Source organism: Solanum pennellii, chromosome 1, assembly GCF_001406875.1.
Source record: "Solanum pennellii chromosome 1, SPENNV200".
NCBI lineage: Eukaryota > Viridiplantae > Streptophyta > Magnoliopsida > Solanales > Solanaceae > Solanum > Solanum pennellii.
Window position 1 is genome coordinate 22,389 of NC_028637.1, and position 18,828 is coordinate 41,216.

At 31.3% G+C, this 18,828-nt stretch overlaps 5 protein-coding genes across 10 annotated transcripts; 2 read left to right on the forward strand and 3 right to left on the reverse strand.

Annotated features, from left to right (window-relative positions):
* The first annotated feature begins 1,240 nt into the window (after positions 1 to 1,240).
* Positions 1,241 to 7,230, forward strand: LOC107007797 (65-kDa microtubule-associated protein 6-like). Of its 6 annotated transcripts, none has more exons than XM_015206580.2 (13): positions 1,241 to 1,490; positions 2,032 to 2,160; positions 3,058 to 3,261; positions 3,654 to 3,917; positions 4,053 to 4,268; positions 4,337 to 4,492; positions 4,946 to 5,105; positions 5,189 to 5,340; positions 5,537 to 5,624; positions 5,704 to 5,777; positions 5,860 to 5,934; positions 6,137 to 6,489; positions 6,825 to 7,230. In XM_015206580.2, the coding sequence occupies exons 2-12, from the start codon at positions 2,080 to 2,082 to the stop codon at positions 6,470 to 6,472; spliced, it is 1,806 nt and encodes a 601-aa protein (XP_015062066.1). In that variant the 5' UTR covers positions 1,241 to 1,490; positions 2,032 to 2,079; the 3' UTR covers positions 6,473 to 6,489; positions 6,825 to 7,230. The 6 variants fall into 6 exon arrangements, with proteins under 6 accessions (XP_015062066.1, XP_015062067.1, XP_027769774.1 ...); XM_015206581.2 differs by having other exon boundaries at positions 2,078 to 2,160; XM_015206578.2 differs by lacking the exon at positions 1,241 to 1,490 and adding an exon at positions 1,501 to 1,985 and having other exon boundaries at positions 2,078 to 2,160.
* A 17-nt stretch (positions 7,231 to 7,247) lies between these two features.
* On the reverse strand, positions 7,248 to 8,924 carry LOC107007798 (putative clathrin assembly protein At1g25240). The gene has a single exon (XM_015206584.2). The coding sequence runs from the start codon at positions 8,701 to 8,703 to the stop codon at positions 7,507 to 7,509; it is 1,197 nt and encodes a 398-aa protein (XP_015062070.1). The 5' UTR covers positions 8,704 to 8,924; the 3' UTR covers positions 7,248 to 7,506.
* A 4,482-nt stretch (positions 8,925 to 13,406) lies between these two features.
* LOC107014199 (zinc finger protein SHOOT GRAVITROPISM 5) lies at positions 13,407 to 15,910 on the forward strand. Its single transcript, XM_015214052.2, has 3 exons — positions 13,407 to 13,721; positions 14,207 to 14,603; positions 15,245 to 15,910. The coding sequence occupies exons 1-3, from the start codon at positions 13,637 to 13,639 to the stop codon at positions 15,780 to 15,782; spliced, it is 1,020 nt and encodes a 339-aa protein (XP_015069538.1). The 5' UTR covers positions 13,407 to 13,636; the 3' UTR covers positions 15,783 to 15,910.
* Positions 15,911 to 16,269: 359 nt separating this feature from the next.
* On the reverse strand, positions 16,270 to 17,279 carry LOC107030956. Its single transcript, XM_015232174.2, has 3 exons — positions 17,036 to 17,279; positions 16,746 to 16,881; positions 16,270 to 16,647 (listed from the first exon to the last, which is right to left on the reverse strand). Exons 1-3 carry the CDS (start codon positions 17,221 to 17,223, stop codon positions 16,444 to 16,446), a joined length of 528 nt encoding a protein of 175 aa, XP_015087660.2. The 5' UTR covers positions 17,224 to 17,279; the 3' UTR covers positions 16,270 to 16,443.
* A 435-nt stretch (positions 17,280 to 17,714) lies between these two features.
* On the reverse strand, positions 17,715 to 18,822 carry LOC107029201 (CASP-like protein PIMP1). Its single transcript, XM_015230564.2, has 3 exons — positions 18,591 to 18,822; positions 18,329 to 18,464; positions 17,715 to 18,052 (listed from the first exon to the last, which is right to left on the reverse strand). Exons 1-3 carry the CDS (start codon positions 18,779 to 18,781, stop codon positions 17,846 to 17,848), a joined length of 534 nt encoding a protein of 177 aa, XP_015086050.1. The 5' UTR covers positions 18,782 to 18,822; the 3' UTR covers positions 17,715 to 17,845.
* Between the last annotated feature and the right edge of the window lie 6 nt (positions 18,823 to 18,828).

Below are 18,828 nucleotides of genomic sequence, written 5' to 3' on the forward strand. Positions count from 1 at the left end.
AACGAATATAATTTAATTTTACCTCAACTAATATTTATACCTCGATATTTTAACATATATATAATTCACTTTATATAAATACAAATACATGTATACTAATTCAATTTATATAAATATTAACGGTCGCACTTATGGAAAGTGAGGTCACGCTAAGGAAATTGGAATATATCCATTCACATTTCACATGGTTTATATCATTGGCTTGAGAAAAGAAAATATTTAATTTAAATAGGCTTGTAAAAAGACCAATCATTCTTTAATGATGTGATGATCTACTTGGTATTTCTAATCATTGATGATAATTGGAATTACTCAGTTTTAGAGTATTTTTCTACTTGAAAAGTGGGTAAAGTGGGTCTATAATTGCAAAAATTATTTTTTTAAGCTTCAAATGATAAATTGATAAATCATATCAATAACACGAGATTGGAAGTTTAAAGAGTAATACTCAAATTAAAAGATTTTAAATTGATCAGGATTAAAATAAAATATTTAAAGCATAAATTTAATGATATGTCTTAAAACGAACGTTGACGTAGACGTGAGAGTTGCATACAAGTTATTCCTAAGAGATCTCGAAGTTTCAAGTATTTGAGGTCAGTAATTCAAGATAACGAAAATGTCACTTATCATAGTGTTGCGAAATGGACGAAATAGAGCTAGTATCTGATGTCTATGTGACAAAAATGTACCATCTAAACTTAGAAGAAAAAATTTATCAAGTCGTGATTAGATCAACTATGTTATATATACAAGATAAACTGTTGATTGGTTAAGAACTCTCATGTCCAAAAGATATAAGTGACAAAGATTAGAATGCTGATTAGATGTGTGAATATATCACAAGAGATAATATTATGAATCAAGATATTCAAAATAAGATAGAAATGACTCCTATAAAAGATAAAATGCACAAAATAAAGCTAAGTTAATTAAACATGTGAAGAAAAAGATTGCAAATACTACGATTAGAAAGTATGAGAGATTCATCATATTAAAGTGAGATGACTAAGCACAAATTTATCGCTTAGCGTCAAATATGAAAATCGTAAAAGGTGGAAATTAGAGTAAAATAATTGTGATCGAGCATATTTCATTCCTTTTCTCAAAGTTCAATAAATTTCTATTCATATATAGTATTTTAGTAAATATCATTTATTGTTCTTTTTAGACTTTACTCGTAAAAATATAGGCTATGAATTTGTATCTAAACATAAACAAATAAAAAGAGTGAAATATTTATTTGTATTTTCCAAGCTGGAGTGTCCTGCAGCTGAACCATCTCTGCTCAGTTCTTCTTCCATAACTAAAAATCAGCAACAATCTTTTTCACCATTAATTCTTCCTAAGTTGTCATGTACCTAACTTGTTAATACTCTTTGCCCATTTTCTAGTTTGTTTCCTCAAGTAAAAGGAACAAAAAGAATGAAGAAACGAAGTTACTAAGGAAAGCAAGTTCATTTTTTGTCTTTTCTATAGTTGGTGACTAGGTGGGTATGACCTAATTTCTGTTTTTGTTTCTTTTTCTGGTGAGAAAGGAAGCTTTACATTTCAAAAATCATCTCTTCATACAAGAAAGGAAGCATTTTTATTTTTAAACATTTTGTTTTGGGGTTTGTCATACGTTCCCTTTACGTGTAGTTTCTTTATCTTTTAAGGAATTGTGTCTTTTTTGCTTTTGGGGGTTGATAATGACTTTCTATGATACCATATAGAAATGGGGTTTAGCAAAAATTGAGTCTTTATGGTTTTAATTTTCTAAAATTTTGTATTTGGTGTAATTTTAGTATAATTTGTTAGATGTTTGTAATTGTAAGTTTCCGCATTAGGCCTTTTATTTTGATCCAAACAAAAGGTAGCTGCTTTCTTAGTTCATATCATTGGTCCCCTTTTGTTTCTGTTGATTGAAAAGACAGGATAAAAGTACTGTTGGCTTTATATTAGCTTTTCTTGATGGAAGCTAATTGAATTTGTGCTGTAAAAGGGTAAACTTTTCTTGAACTTCTATTTTTTTATGTTGCTTTTGTGAAGGAGAAATATAGAGGGATAATCATCATCTGTGATTTATCATCAGCAGATATGATGCTGGCTTTTGCAAGTCCTTCTTGCTGCAGTGTCCATACAAGTTCTACTTGCCATACTTTACTTAGAGAACTAGAGGTACTTCCATCTTTTTTTGTTTTGTTTTTGTTTGCTTTGAGGGAAGCTTCCTTTTGTTTTTCTTCTTGTGTACTTAATTGTTGAGGGAATGTTCTGTTTACTGAAGGAACCTTATTAATAATTCTTGATGTTCCAAATTTTCATAAATTTATGTTTTTTGAGGAAGTTCTTTGTGGTTGAGTGGATGTTGCTACTCGATTGAAGAGCGGGATTTTGCTATTCTGGCTGAGTAGCCATGGCGGAGTTAGCATTTTTATTAATGGTGTTTAGAATATAAAGAGTTAAACACACTAAGAAACCAAGGATTATATCTACATATATAGCATACCGTGGCTCCGCTCCTGTAGAGGAGTGGGACTTGCCGACCCCAACTTGTTTGGGACTGAGGCTTAGTTATTGTTGTTGTTCTTGTGGGCTAAAGAGCTGGTCTTGAACATAAATAGTCACTTTTTGCTTTGAGTGGTCTGTTAATGGTTTATAAGTTGGAACTTGGCATGAGTGTTCTTACTATCATGGTAGATCAACCGAGTTGGAATAGTTCCCCTTTGCTCTATTTTACGTAAGTTGAACTCATTTAGTAGTTTGTATGTTGTAAAGATGATGTATCAGAAGAGTTCTGATGGGAATGATTAATGTTTTCATTGGCTTTGAATTCTCCTGTATCTTATTGTTGATTAAGTCTTGGATTCGGGATTGAGGTATAGTTGATTGATGGTTTGTTTGTAGTTAGACGTAAGAATCTTCAATTCCTGAATTCAAATTTGTGTTTCTGTAAGTTTCGTAAGCCAAATTGGATTAATATCTCTTTCCCTGTTTATGGGAGATTGCGAATTCAGTCAACCAAGTTAGAATTATGAGTATGCTAGTTTTATTTGACTCTATTTATCTGATGTCCAGCAAATATGGAAAGACATTGGAGAGACTGAAGCTGATAAAAACCGTATGCTGTCGGAGCTGGAGAGAGAATGTTTGGAAGTTTATCGGAGAAAAGTTGAAGAAGCTGCAAATACAAAAGGATGTCTTCATCAATCGGTTGCAACCAAAGAAGCCGAGGTTGCAACGTTAATGGCTGCTCTTGGTGAACTCAATATTAATTCACTGGTAATGAACTCTTCTCCAGTTCTCTTGGTGTTGGAAGAGTTATAGAAAAGCCTCCCCTCTCTACCCTTCTCCATTTAAATACCAGAATTTGGTCTTTCGTAAGGTGCAAACCCGTGATATACGCCTAACTCACACACCATGTGTTGCACTCTTTTGACTAAACCAAAGCTCTGTGGGCAACTTCCACAACTGTTAGCTTACAGGCTGTTTCTTTATGTCTCATATTTGGCATCATCTTAGCTATATAAGGTTGTCTCCGGAAACTTCCGAAAAATTCTACTTCAATGTCACTGCACCATGAGATATGGATAAGTCCATTTCAATACTTTAATAGTCAAACAAACATCATGTGTATGCTAATGCTTCTAAACCATGCTTTCTCAACTCAACAGAAACAGCCAGAGAAGAAGTCAGCATCATTGAAGGAGCAACTAGCATTCGTTACACCACTTATCGATGATTTAAGAGTTAAGAAAGATGAAAGAGTTAAGCAGTTTGCAGATGTAAAGACACAAATCGACAAGATAACTAGTGAGATTTCCGAGTATTCTAATATCATCAATGCCATGAGTTCCTTAAATCTGGAAGATCATGACTTGTCACTGAGAAACCTCTCCGAATACAAATCTCATCTTCGTGCTCTTCAAAAGGAGAAGGTATGCATGGATTAACTTGCATTTTAACAAGGAACAAAATATTTGTGGGTAACCATCATGAGTGTTGTACTTTTGGTTAATGTTGAGTATACTTATTGTAGCAAATTAACCAATAAATATTTTTCCTTCCTGCAGTCTGAGCGGATCCAAAAAGTTGTGGACTGTGTAAACGAGGTGCACTCTTTGTGTGGTGTCCTGGGGCTAGATTTTGGCAAAACTGTGAGTGATGTGCATCCAAGCTTGCATGAAACAAGCCTGGGACAATCCACTAACATTAGTGTCAGCGCATTGGAAAGTCTTGAACAGGCCATCTTCAGACTGAAGACAGAAAGAAAAGTTCGATATCAGAAGGTATTGCTTACTTCTGTCTTCTCATAGATTTTTCTTCTTTTCCAATTTAAATCTCATCATTGATGCAGCTAAAAGATGTTGCTGGATTGTTGTTTGAGCTTTGGACCTTAATGGATACAACCAGAGAAGAAAAGAGTAAGTTATCGAGGATCACTTCCGTTCTTCGTCTTTCTGAGGCAGAGGTTACAGAACCAGGTGCTCTTTCTCTGGAGGTTATTGAACAGGTTTGTGAGCATGCACAATCTTTTCAAATTTATTGCCTTTTTGTCTTTTTCCCACTACTTCTTGTTTTTATTTCTTTTGACCAGCTCATACAACAATAACAACATACTCGGTGCCCCACATTACGCAGCCTTACCCTTACCTTGTGAAGGTAGAGAAGCTGTTACCAATAGACCCTCGACTCAAGTGAAGAGCATAGAGAAAAATGGAGAAAGAAAAGTAGCAATCACAAATAGTATGATAAACGAAGCAAAGAAAACAACAAGTAATAGTAAAATGTTGCATATAGGCAATTCACCTCATAGTAGGATTCTAATGAAGCTAGTGAAGCATAGAGTCAAATGTACTAATGCATTGGACGGATTTCCCGCAATTGCAACCACTGATCTGTCGCTAATGATAATTTCTCAGGCTGTAGAGAAGTTTAATTTTGTCTATGACATTGATTTTGATAGATATCGACAGAAGTGGAGAGGCTGACCAAATTGAAAGCAAGCAGGATGAAGGAGTTGGTCATAAAAAGGAGAGCAGAGCTGGAGGACATATGCTACAAAAACCATATCGATCCTGATCCAAGTACTTCAGCTGATAAATCTAGTGCAATGATAGACTCTGGTAAGACATCAAATCTCGGATACATAAAGTTGTATTCTACTAAGATGTCCGTGCGCGGAAATGAATTCAAACTTCATTTGAAGGTCTTGTGGACCCTTGTGAACTCCTGGAAAATATTGAAGCACAAATAAACAAAGCAAAGGATGAAGCTTTAAGTCGAAAAGATATAATGGATAAAATAGACTGGTGGCTTTTTGCTTGTGAGGAGGAAAACTGGCTTGAAGATTATAACCAGGTATAAATCAATTGATTTCCTGTAGGCCAGTGACATAGCTAACCGCAGATCTCCGTTTACTATTATTTATTCCAGTTACTCTAGTTTTACTTTTGATGTGTGTGTTTGTTACAGATTTATGTTCCTTGTCAAATGGAGTACAATAGTTGTAGATTTACTTTGTCCAAAGTTTGAGTAATGCTTTTTCTGTTATCAGGATTATAGACGTTACAGTGGTGGAAGAGGTGCTCACATAAACTTAAAGCGCGCTGAGCAAGCTAGAATTAAAGTGACTAAAATTCCAGGTAATCTACTCTGTCATTCCTTGTTATCATTTATCTTGGATATTCCGATGAAACTGAAATCGACTGCATTTATTTTTAGTCGTGGTTAAAGCTTTGATTAACAAGACACTAGCTTGGGAAGATGAGAAACAGAAGTTGTTTCTTTATGATGGGGTGAGTTCTCCTACTGCTAGAGTTATCTAGATCTCTTTTTTTGGTTGCGCTGTTTTTAAAATGAATTGGTCTCTACTTGTAGGTGAGATTGGTGTCAATATTGGAGGATTACAAAGTGGTTAGAAAGCAGAAAGAAGAGTCAAAGAAACGGGCTCAGGTAATGTCAAATATTCTCATCAATGTATGGAACACATAAAATTTAGGAGAATGCATGATGTAGATGTCACTTGAACATAATTTATTATTGTAGTCTACACCTTTTTATGTGTTTTGAACAAGTCCAAAGACGAGAAAGAGCATCCAATTCTTTTGGTTTTGGAAGCGGCAATGTTCGGCCCTCGTAAAATCTTTTTGTACAGGATCAGAAGAAACTCCATGATATGCTGCTGGCAGAGAAGAAATCTGTATATGGTTCCAAACCTAGCCCAAGAAGAAGCAGCAGCTTTAGGAAGGGAAATGGTTATCATGCCAATGGACATGGATCTGTTACACCCTCGCCACGTAGGAGCTCAATGTCTTGTGCAACTCCAGAGCTCTTAACACCCCGTTCCAACTCTGTGCGGCACAATGGTTATTTCAAGGAAATGACAAGGCTCTCTACCGGCCCTCTCAACTTTGTGTCTATGGCTAAAGAAGATACTGTGTCATTCTCTTCTATTTCCGGTTCTGATCCAGAATCTCCACTTCAAGCTTGAACCCACAAATTGAGTTGGTATGTCTGTCTCATCAAGTTTCTATCAAATTATAGAGTTCAGTGTCATTTCAATTCTGGACTTTTCAAGAATCTCTTTCTTGAAAAGAATTTTTTCGCTACCTTCTCGTGATATTTTTTAGAACTCATCAATAAGTGTTTCAGTTCTTACTTGTGGTGTGAAAGCCATCTAATCATTTGTTTGTTGTCCTCCTATTATACTTTTATTGCTCTACCTATTATTTTCAAGTGCATATGATGATTTGCTTCAACGTCGAATACTATTGTTTCAACTTACTGAAGTGTCATGTTTCAGCATAATATCTCTTTTACTTATTGTATAATTGTCTTTACAGGTTGATGACCATCAATCCATCCGTAGCAACTGTTTCCTTCAGAGAGAATACCACCTACAATATGCTTGTGAATAATGAAGGAAATGTACATTGATGTATTGCTGTGATGTGTTAGGCAATTCTGGAGCAACGAGTAGAGATTTTCGAGGACTTCCTTTTGTGCATGCTGATGGATGAAGATAGCAGCTACCGGAAGATTGCTGACCAATGTGTATTTGTAAGAGATTTCTTGTTTTATCGTTTACCTGTACATACATTTGCAATAGAATTTCCACCATATTTTCTTTGGATTGTATTATGCGGTCTTTTCGGAAGCTAGATCCTAAGATGAGTTTGTTTCATGTATTGCTCACATTACTCTCTTCATGTTTGTTTGCGCGAAAAAAATGAAATAATTTTTGAAGCACCTTACTCTCTATTCTGTTGATTATAGTGATACAAATATGTATTAAAAAAAGGTTCGTCTGGTATACTAAAGCTCTCGTTATGCACGAGGTTCAGAGAAATACCAGACCACAAGTGATACAATATGTATGTATAAATGTAAATAGTGTTTCCTTTTTTTGCTCTTCTGCTATTGTGTCACTAATATAACATCTGAAAGTTTACACGTATAGCCACTATTTTCACATATAGCCATTGTTTTCACATATAGCCACTATTTTGACATATAGCCATCTTGCTATAAGAAGCTAATTAGATCTGGTAAGTCTGGAGTTCTTTTAATAGGTACATTATATGTACATATTTCAAAAGGATTAATTGCATATGGTGCATTTTTCACTCCATCATTTTGCATCAAATCTTCATCAAATCTCTCCCATTTATCAGTAATTACTGTCCTCAACTTGCTCTCTTTTTCGATATTTTGATCACCATTTTTTTCGCGTACAACAACTATACCTTTACCTTCATGTTGATATGGAACCATTCGCGATTCCTTTTCAGAAACTCCATTGATAATCTCTTCGAGTTCCTTAATATCTTCATAAGGAATTTGCTCAATTGTTGGAAATTCAGCTGCATTTTTCACCCCTATACTTTGACATAACTCAAAATATACTGACAATTCTTCACCTTGCATCATAGCTTTTTGTACAATGCTAAGTGCCATACTAGCTTCAACTTTTCCAGCAGAATAAATCCGCAACAGAATTCTAGCAATTCCATTGCAAATTCTGCTGTATACGTCGAAAACTTCAATCATAACACAATCCATAGCTTCAAGAACAAGAGGTACAACAGCATTACCACATAATGGCCTAATTTCAAGCAACATATCAAGTAAATATTGCAATTTTTGTAGTAGAACAAGATCTTGTATCATGGAATAACGTCCTTCAACCATAACAACAACGTTATTATTATTATTATCATCATCATTGATGTGTTCCAGATTTTGTAAGTTCCTCCTTTCTTGCAAATTCATGAATAGCAGAGAGGATTTTTGATCAAGATAGGTGAAATAAGCGCGAATAAATTCATTTATTCCCCAAATTTTATAAGGATCTGAATATCCATCTTTGAAATTTGATAAATCGAATGGTAGCCTACCAATCCTTTGGATAGCTGGGATTTTAGAACTATAGACACCATGCATGAGCATTAATCCTTTAATTGCAACAACCCAACTTTTTGTTTTTTCCATACGTAAAGAAATGGACCAAATGAGAGATTTTAGGTGGGTAGGAGATAATCGTAGCCACTTATAAACGCGATCAACATTTTTCATGTCGATTGTTAATTCATCATGACTCGTAGCTTTAATCACAGCAGCTTCCATTTCTGGATTTCGAAATGATGTTCGTCTTGAAATGCTAGCTAACCAGAGGCTTTTATGATCTTTTACTAGACCAAAAGCTTTTCTCCATAGCCTCATTGTTTGTAAATTTTTTAAATTTGGTTTTTGGTTTTTTAGGTATGTGATTTTCCCCTACTTTTTTCTCTTTCTTGATATTCAAGTAAAAAAATTGGCATTTGTTTAAGGAATTGAGAACAAAAAAGAAGAACAAATGCCAAGAGAAAGAGTTAGGTGGTAGGGGGAAACACACATGACATAAGTTATGAAAAAAGTATATAAAATAAAGGAAACCACATTTTGTGAGGTTTGTTAGCATTTACTAATTTTGTGTAGTTTTTGTATCTTGTAACTTTTTTTTTTTTGCGTGTATGGTTTTCTTGTAAATAAATCAACTATAAGGAAACTCTTTTACGTAATTGTTTTAAAACAAAATAAACGTGGGTGTGTTTGCGATAATAGGGGGCTGGCATGGTAAAATATCCATTTTTTGATGTTAAGATTAAGATATCTGAACATGAATGGACATATATTCTAAGATGTTGTTTCGAGATATGAATGATGAATCATTTAAATTGTTTATTTTTCAACATTAGAATGTACATAGTTTATATATTTTTACACATAATAAATGTACAATTCATTTAGTTGGTGTTGTTGTAGAAACAATGTGTGGTGATTGATAATGGTGTTGGTAATCGTCGACAGCGATGCTTGTTGTGATGGTGAAAGTGATTCATAGTAGGGACTATGGTGGCACCGACAATGAGAATACGAGTGATGGGAACCTTGTTTTACTTGACAACTCGAAAAATAGGAACATAATATGGCAAAGTTACCAACATCCTAGTGATACATTTTTGCCTAAAATGAAAATACCTATTATCTCTGTTAAAACAGGGGAGAAAACAGGGCTAAGAACTGGGAATAGCAATTTGTTTGGGCTCATCATATGTTAACGATGTGACTCGTTGTTAATTCTTTGCATCTAAATGTTTTTGTTTAAACAAGTGAATACATTTTCGGAATCAGTCTTTTTACCTCACAAATGTATAGTAGGTCATGTCTGCTTACATTACATTCTACCCTTCCCACATTCACTTATATAATTACGCTGAATATATTTAGTGTCAGCTTTATAAGGGGCCCCTTCCCCCAAATTTGTTTGAATTTCAGTCATGTATACATGAACTTCAACCATATGAAACTTCAGACATTATACCTTAAGTTTGACTTTATCGAGACTAACTTCAGACGCCACAAATATCTGAAGTTGTCTCGAAGTGATACGTATGGTTTTTTTTATACAAAGTAAAATAATAAAGACTAAAGAGTGGTTATTTGTTCAACTTTCAAACCCCAATCTAATACCAAGTAAAATAGTAAAGAGTTTTAAGTTTTGTCATATCTACACAATTAAAATTAGGTTCAATATAATTACAGAGAACTCCCTATGGTAAAATTTACATTTTCATCGAATTAAAGTTAATGATTTTGTGATAGTGATACAACTAAATTTATGTGACATATACAACTCAATAATTTTATAGCATAGTAATGGCATCTTTTATTGCACTGAAATTTGTGGTATCTTGTCTTGTATATTACTTTTGTTAGCATCCAAGAGACAAAAACAAAATAGAGACATTATGCCATAAGTATTTCTCAACAAATATATTCTGCAAGAAACTCTTCAACAATAGCATGGGATGTTTCATGTTTGAAGATTATTATTTGTCTTTTTATAGTTGTCTTTTTCTCCTTTTTCATCTAAGATTTTATTCTTTTACAATCTAGGAAAAAGAGATAATATATATAGAGTTAATAAATTACATGACTATGTGTGTGTATAGTATATGGTCCAAAGCTAGTTACCACCCTTTTGTCCCTATAATGTACCCTCACAAAATTTCATTCCACGGGAGACAAAGTCAGAATTTTTAGTTTATAAAATATGGATCATAATTATTTTTGTTTATATATTATTATTTAGATAATGTTTTGGCAAGAATATAAGGCTTGAAGATTATTGTTTGTTTATAGTTGTCTTTTTCTCTTTTTGATGTAAGATTTATTCCAACTTTTATTTTCTAGGGAAAAATAGATAATATATGTACTATGTGTGTATATTATATGGTCCAAAGCTAGTTAGTAGTTACTACCCTTTTGTCCCTATAATGTACCCTCACAAAAAATTCATCCTAGCGGAGATAGACAAAGTCAAAATTTTTATTTATGAAATTCAGATCATAATCGTTTTTGTTTGCTAAATTATAAAGAGATTATTTATGCATATTAGATAATTTTTTAACGAAAATATAAGGCTTGAAGATTGTCATTTGTTTGTTTATTGTTGTCTTTTTCTCCATTTGATGTAAGATTTTATTCCACCTTTTATTTTCTTAGAAAAACAGATAATATAGAGTTGTAGAATTACAAATTTATTTATGTATATTGTATGGTTCAAAATTAGTAACCACCCTTTTGTCCCTATAATGTACCCTTGCAACATTTCTTTTCATCATGAAACAATATACAATAATAGCTACGTCTTGATTCCAAACAAGTTGGTCGATTCACCCTCTTTACTAAGTGCTACGTTGAATCAAATTACATTACATAAACTTAAATGGAACGAATATAGTTTTGATGTTTTTGTCTTGTACATCAGTAATAACTACGTCTGAGTCGTGAACAAGTTAGGTCGACTTCCCCCTTCCCACCCGGGCCCGGGCATTTGTCACTTAGTAGGAGGGAGAAAACACTTGAGAAACCTCCATTTTTTGAATAAGAAGAGGAAAAAGATTGACAAGATATGAAGGTACAAAATACAATTAAGAAGATGGAAAATTGACAAGGAAAGGACTTGGATTGTCTCATTAAAGTTTGTGATCCAAAATTGTGATTGTACCATACATTATGCCTCTGTTGCTACAGAGACAAACATACCATACCCATAGTTAAAACTTAAAGTCATACTCAAGTTTTCTATTATTCAATACTTACTTTTATTTTATTTTTCTTTACCTTTATGGCTAAAAGATCACTTTTTTCATTGAATATTTCGAGTATTTTTTTAATGAAATTTACTGAAAAATTTAAGAAATTGACACGTATTAAGCCTTTTGCATAGCTCATTAAGATATAACCAAGTTATAATCGACTCTAGGTCCAATGTAACGTTGTTATTTTATACGACTTAAAAAGGGGTGAATTAGATCACATCAAATTTTTGCTATGCAACCTACGTACTCTTGTCTTATGAGGGATTATTTCTTAATTTGAAAGTAATCTAAATTAAAGTTTGTCAGGCTAGCAAGCCAAAGGAATCTATAAACAGGGAAATATATATGTACCTTTATTTTTGTTATTTTGTTATATTTTTCATTACCCCTAATGGTTTTTGTCTCCATTATTTATCTCATTATTGTTATTTCTTTGTCTTTTTGTTTGTTTCGTGTTTCATTTTTTTGCATGTAAATAGAATTCAAATACAAATCCTAAAATTCTGAAATTTACAACAAATGTATTTCTATATTTGGGAATATTGTCAAAGTGTTCCAAAGACACGATTATTTTAACGTATGATCTGTTATATTATTTGTTTTTTACTATAGCAATTAATAAATACTCATAAAATTGTCATTATTACAGAGATATATGACTTTATCTAACAATAATTTTTATGTTATTTTATCGTGAAATTGAAACTCCAAAAAGGAGCAAATTATTCTTTTTTTTTAAAAAAAAAGAAGATGCAATATATATGTATAATAGACAAAACTTTGTTAATAACAAAGCTGCTTAATCGTGCATTTTCCACCATCTTTCATAAAAGCTGCTACAAAAACTTTTAATCATGTTTACTTTGGTCAATGGAATTTTATTTTTATTTTTTTGGAAAAAAAAACACTTTCAACTTTTCACTTTTTGTTTTTTATAAAAAAAAAAAAAAAGTTGAAAAGGAAAATAAAGGTCACCTGTAACTTCATATCCTAAGTTACTCTTTATAAAAGTTCTCAAAAAAAAAAAAATTCATGCAAATTACATTGTGTCATGAAATAATCACTCATTGTGTTTGATAATAAAATTCTGAAATTCTAATTTTATTTTTTTTAAGAATTTAGAAATAACAACAATATTGTGTGTTTACTTTTTCATTCTAAGTTATTTATAAAAAATCAAAAATAATTTTCAGTTTATATTAAAGGTCAAATACAATTTTAATTTTCACATAATATTTTTTATTTTAAAAGTAAAAATTATTCTTTTAAAATTTCATAATAAAACATAATCAAACGTCCGCTTTATGAAATTATCAAAAGCAAAGAAATAAATAAAAATAACAACACATTTGTTCATGAAAATTACATTGTGTGTCATGATATAATGACTCTTTAATTTGTTTTCTTGTGTATGAGGGATGTTTTTTTTTTGTTTCTCTTGTCTTGTTGCTTCTCTCTCTTTACATGTGTGGACTTATTGGTTTCACTCAAGGTTAAAGATATTTTTTTTATTTAAAAATAATAATAATTATAAACTTAATATTCTGAATTCAATTATATTATTAATGTAAGGAATTTATATCATCAATTCTATTAACTTTACTTATTATATTAAATAATTTGTCTTAATTTCAAAATTACAAATTTATATTAAAAGGAGATTTACTTATGAACAAATATTCGTATAAATGATATAAATATATAAAAAAAAACTGATCACCCGTCACTCTATATATATCGGACCTATGAGCAAGACTAACTCTTACTTGCTCAAGGTATATAATCAATGAAAACCTTACAAGAAAGTTCATTAAAAAAAAAAAAAGCTTTAAAAGATAACTGATTTTCTCAAAAAGAAAGTGCCTTCCCACCTTCCTAAAAAGTCCCCACTCCCACTAGTTACAAGTAGGGTAATATTGTCTTAAAAATTCATCTTCTTTTTATTTATTTTTTTCACTTTGATCTACAAAAGAATTTTATAGATACATACAAATTAAAATTTCTTCTCCATGTTGGATAATTCTTCTTCTTCAGAAGCTCTTATTAATTCTGGGGATTCTAATAGAAGGAAAAGAAGACCAGCTGGTACACCAGGTAATAATTTTGAATCAAATTTTTCTTTTTATCGAAAAATTATATTATCGTGTTACAAACGTTGAATCCTTTGATATAAAGAGGGGGTTTCAAGAATTGATTTAGGTTACGAATTTAAATTCTAGGTGTGACGTGTTATCTATTAAGTACTATTTTTTTTTTGTAAATTTCTGACTCTGTCACCATAGTTATAATTAGTGTTTATCCTCTCTCTCTTTCTTTTTTTATTATGATTTTATATATTTAATAAACTCTTGAAGTACGAAGAAATAGGGTTTTAAGAATTGCATCTAGGAGTTATTATTTTTATATAACAAACTTGTTATATAAATTTCTAGCTCGGTCACTAACCAGTTTGAGCTGTCTTGTTACATTTATAATATCTAGGAGAAGGGGTTCAATATATGGTTCTTGTTTTATAATATACTCCAACATCTACTTTGTTATATATAAACTATTGAATTATGTAAATTGTTGAATGTCAGATCCAGATGCAGAAGTGGTCTCACTTTCCCCAAAAACACTATTGGAATCCGATAGATATATATGTGAGATTTGTAATCAAGGTTTTCAAAGGGATCAAAATTTGCAAATGCATAGGAGGAGACACAAAGTGCCATGGAAATTAGTGAAGAGAGAAATTGATGTTAAAAAGAGAGTATTTGTTTGTCCAGAGCCAAGTTGTTTACACCATGATCCTTGTCATGCCCTTGGTGATCTTGTTGGGATAAAGAAACATTTTAGAAGAAAACATAGTGATAATAAGCAATGGATTTGTGATAAATGTGGAAAAGCTTATGCTGTTCAATCTGATTACAAAGCACATCTCAAGACTTGTGGTACTAGAGGACATTCTTGTGATTGTGGTCGCGTTTTTTCAAGGTAACTTTTACTGACCTCAGTGTATCCAAACAAAATTAAAGTTATATTACTAATATACATAATCGACGGTTTATCAAAATGAATTTTGTTATTTGTGGAAATCATACTGAGTATGTTGATCTTAATGAATTTTGTTATTTGTGGAAATTATACTGAGTATGTTGATCTTTTACTCTAAAAAGAAATAAAATTAATTTTTTATGATAATTATACTGAATATACTATTATTGTTATGTCCGGAATATATATATATTAGGAAGAGGAGAGATAGTGAACAAACAAGCACACATTCCTCAATCTTTGATACAATTTGCCAATAGAAATACTTTAACTAGCACCTAGCCAATGGAAGTGATATATGAACTAGCTAGCTTAATTTATATTTCACTTTTAAATATATATATATATAGTGTCATTATCAAGAACACAATGTGCATCTTTGTTTGTGCTGCATATTACGTAATTGACTGATTCGTCTGTTTTATGATAAATCAGAATTGTATATAGAAGTAGTAGCCCCTTTGCTTTTATTTTTTGCTTGTCTAATTACTACCCCTAGATATATACCTAGCTAACTTTGTTTGCTAAGTTGATGAAAACATTAAATTAATATTTTATTTGACCATGCATGCATTTTGTAGAGTGGAAAGTTTTATTGAGCACCAAGACAGTTGCACTATAAGGAGAATTAGGCCAAGATTGCAACCAATTACAGCTGCTTGTTCTTCAAGTGACACAAATTTACCAAAATTAGCCATAATGCCTTTACCAAAAAATAGTACAAATTTAGAACTTGGCCTAAAAAGTAGTAGTCATCATGAAAATACTATTGAAGAAGCACATTTGAAATTATCCATTGGATCATCATCACCAAATCATGAGGTACTTAATTTGGTTATGGCTGAAAAGGCCTACGCTGAGGAAGCACGTAGGAGCGCGAAGAGGGAGATGGAATACGCGGAGAGGGAATTCGAGAATGCAAAGAGAATTAGACAACAAGCACAAGCTGAAATTGAAAGAGCAAAAAAATTGAAAGAGGAAGCTATTAACAGAATAAGTTCATCAATTTTGGAAATTACTTGTCATGCTTGCAAAAATAAGTTTCAAACAATTGATAATAATGTGGACTCTTCTCCACCTATGAGTTACATGTCTTCAGATGGTGAAGGAGAGCAATAATGATGAGTTGGTATATTTCTGTTCATTGTATTTTCTCAATTAATTAATGTAGTATTATGAATAAGACTCATTGACAGTAATTCAAATTTGTTTTTGGCAATAAGGGGATGATAATCGTATTTGTTTGAGATTGAGGAGCAGTTGTTGTTTCGATAAGGGTCTTGCATCAGTGGTAGATCTCATAATTGGATTATGTTATGAGCAATTTGGGGCATGAAGTGGGCCTTTGGCAATAAACATCACCAAGAAGCGTGAAAATTAAATCTCAGAAAGTCAATTTTATTTGAACTACTTTCACAAATTTAAATCCCAATTTTATAACTAAACAAAGATTTTGAGATAAAAAGTAAATAATTTCATTAAAGATGCTTTAGATATTCGATGAAATAATTGTTTGGTCAACAAAGAAAGACATGATAGATATATATCATGGCATAACAATATTGTAGCATGATGAATAGTAGGACCAATGCCCATTATAGGCTGCTTGTGACAATGTTTGATATATATATATATATATATGTGTGTCAACAAAAGCGCAGAAAAGTCTCCACAAAAAATGACTACACTAGCTAATTAATCTAAGTAGAACATATAAATAAATAAAGCCCCATTCTATTTGATAGATGACACTAGGCATATCAAAAATTCCTTTGATGATTCATTCACTCTTATTGGAGGATAAAATTGTAGAAATTAGAGAGGCAACAAGTCCAACTACAAAAAATGCATTAGGGACATACATTAGACCAAAATAGCTATGCATCTTTTCACTCATGTTGTCATCTACGAATTTAGCCTTTGATAATTCCACTGTTGCAGCTAGTGATGCTCCAGCTGCACTTGCCATTAGCCCAAACATGATCTACGATTAGAGGCGGAGTCACAAATTTTTGATAGTTTTGTATATGAATAAAATATTTTTTCAATTACCATTCACTTGTCATTTAAAAATAGTTTTACCTGGTCAGCAATAAGTTGAACCAAGTGAAATATGTGGTGATCTATGAGTTGTTTCTTTGCTATCGTGTAATATGCTGCAAAAGGAAGTAGCAATATAGTGTAGCAAATCCCCATTATCATTATAGCAAGTACGAATCTGAAAAAATAATAATATTATAAGTGATCCTCCTTTTTTTTTTTTAATAAATAATATTTTTACCATGCAAATGATTTTATGGATTAGAACCAAAATGTCTTCTAAATGAGGTATTAATTAATCAGAATTACTTATCTGACTAATTCAAATTTACCTGAATGTATCAAAAATGGTGTAGTCAATCTGACCATTCATATAAGGAACTTTATTATTATACATCACAAGTGATGAAATCAACAAAGAAGCTAAGGTTACAACCCTAGCAATTAATACAAGTAATGGAATTTTATTTGGTGATGAAAATGAAGAAAAAGGCTTTTCATCGTAATCATATTCAACCATTTTTTAAAACTTTTTTAATCTTTTCACATGAAAAGCCTCTTCTTCATTAGCAAATGAGTAAAAAAAAAATTAATGGTTGTATTATTTTATAATCTTGATCCGTTTTATGTGATATGTTGAAAGAAGAGTGGTATAAATTAGGACATATGTCCTATGTACAAATTAAAGAATTTTTTTTAATAATAAAATAAATATATAAAAGTTTGAAAAAGGTACTAAATGACTTAAACATGAGCTTGGGAAAAAATTAATTTTTCGTAATTTGCTTGAACAATTTGTTTATTTAAAATTTGAATTGAATATTTAAATTTTAATTAAATTAATAAATTTGTCTGTTCTTATATTTCATGCTTTGTTGTATCCTGATAGAGAATCGTTTATCATCCCTTAAAGAATATACAAACGATAATTGTTGAAATTAAAGATAGTAATATTCACGTCTCAAAGCTTTAATTAAAAACATTAATTATATAAAAAAAAGGAAACTCATATCACTAGTCAACCAAGAAATTTAGGTATGATCAACACTACACATTCAAGTAACTCACACATATACATTAATCATAAAAAGTTACAGCATAATAATATTCTGAATTTCTTAAACATAGAATTATTTATATAATTATTCACTCTTTTGGAGACTCAAAGATGATAGGACAGAAGAAATTCCAGAGCTCACAAATGCAGCAACAAGAAATGCATTTGGAATATGCATTAATCCCAAAAAGTAATCAATTTTTGAGTTATTTTCTGTATAAACAACTTTTTGTAAATCCACAGTTGCACCTAGTGCTGCCCCAGCTGCTGTTGCTATCATGCCAAATGTAATCTACATGTATAAGAAAAAAAAACAAAAAAAAAACCACAATATTAAATAATAATTTTATTACAAAATTTGTCAACATGTTACAACATCAAGTTGTAAAAACAATCTCTACAAGATATGATCAGGCCATTCTCCATACCCCACACATGAGATTATGTAATTTTATTTGGTTTATGGAATAAAAGAAAAATAATTTCGGGATAGAAAATTATTTATTTAGTACATAAAACAGAAACTCAATAAATTATGTTACTAAAAAAATAAATTAAATTTGCTAACCTTGTCACCATAAAATTGAAAGTTGTGAAAGCTCTTGTGCTTTATAAGATGTTTCTTTGCTATGAGATAATATACAGCAAATGGAATATGAAATGTATTGTATATAATTCCAGCTACCATTACAGCAAACATGTACCTGTACAAGAATATACACACAAGAAAAATAAAATATAATAGAGTTTTTTTTTGGCTTAAATCTTAGATATACTGACACAAACATCACTACTGTAAAGATAAAAAAAGAAAGGATTAGAATAAGTACCTGTATGAGTTGTAATAATCATACTCAAGTTTAGCTCCATTATCCAAAGTAACTTTATTACTCCTCAATACAATTATAGAAACCACAATACAAATTATAGTAATTAACCTTGCTACTAATATAATCAATGGCAATTTTGATGAAGAAGGAGGCTTTTCATTAAAATTATATTGAGGTAACTCAAACTCCATTTTAATTTCTCAAATATTTCAATGAGAGCTTATTATAAGGTTTAATT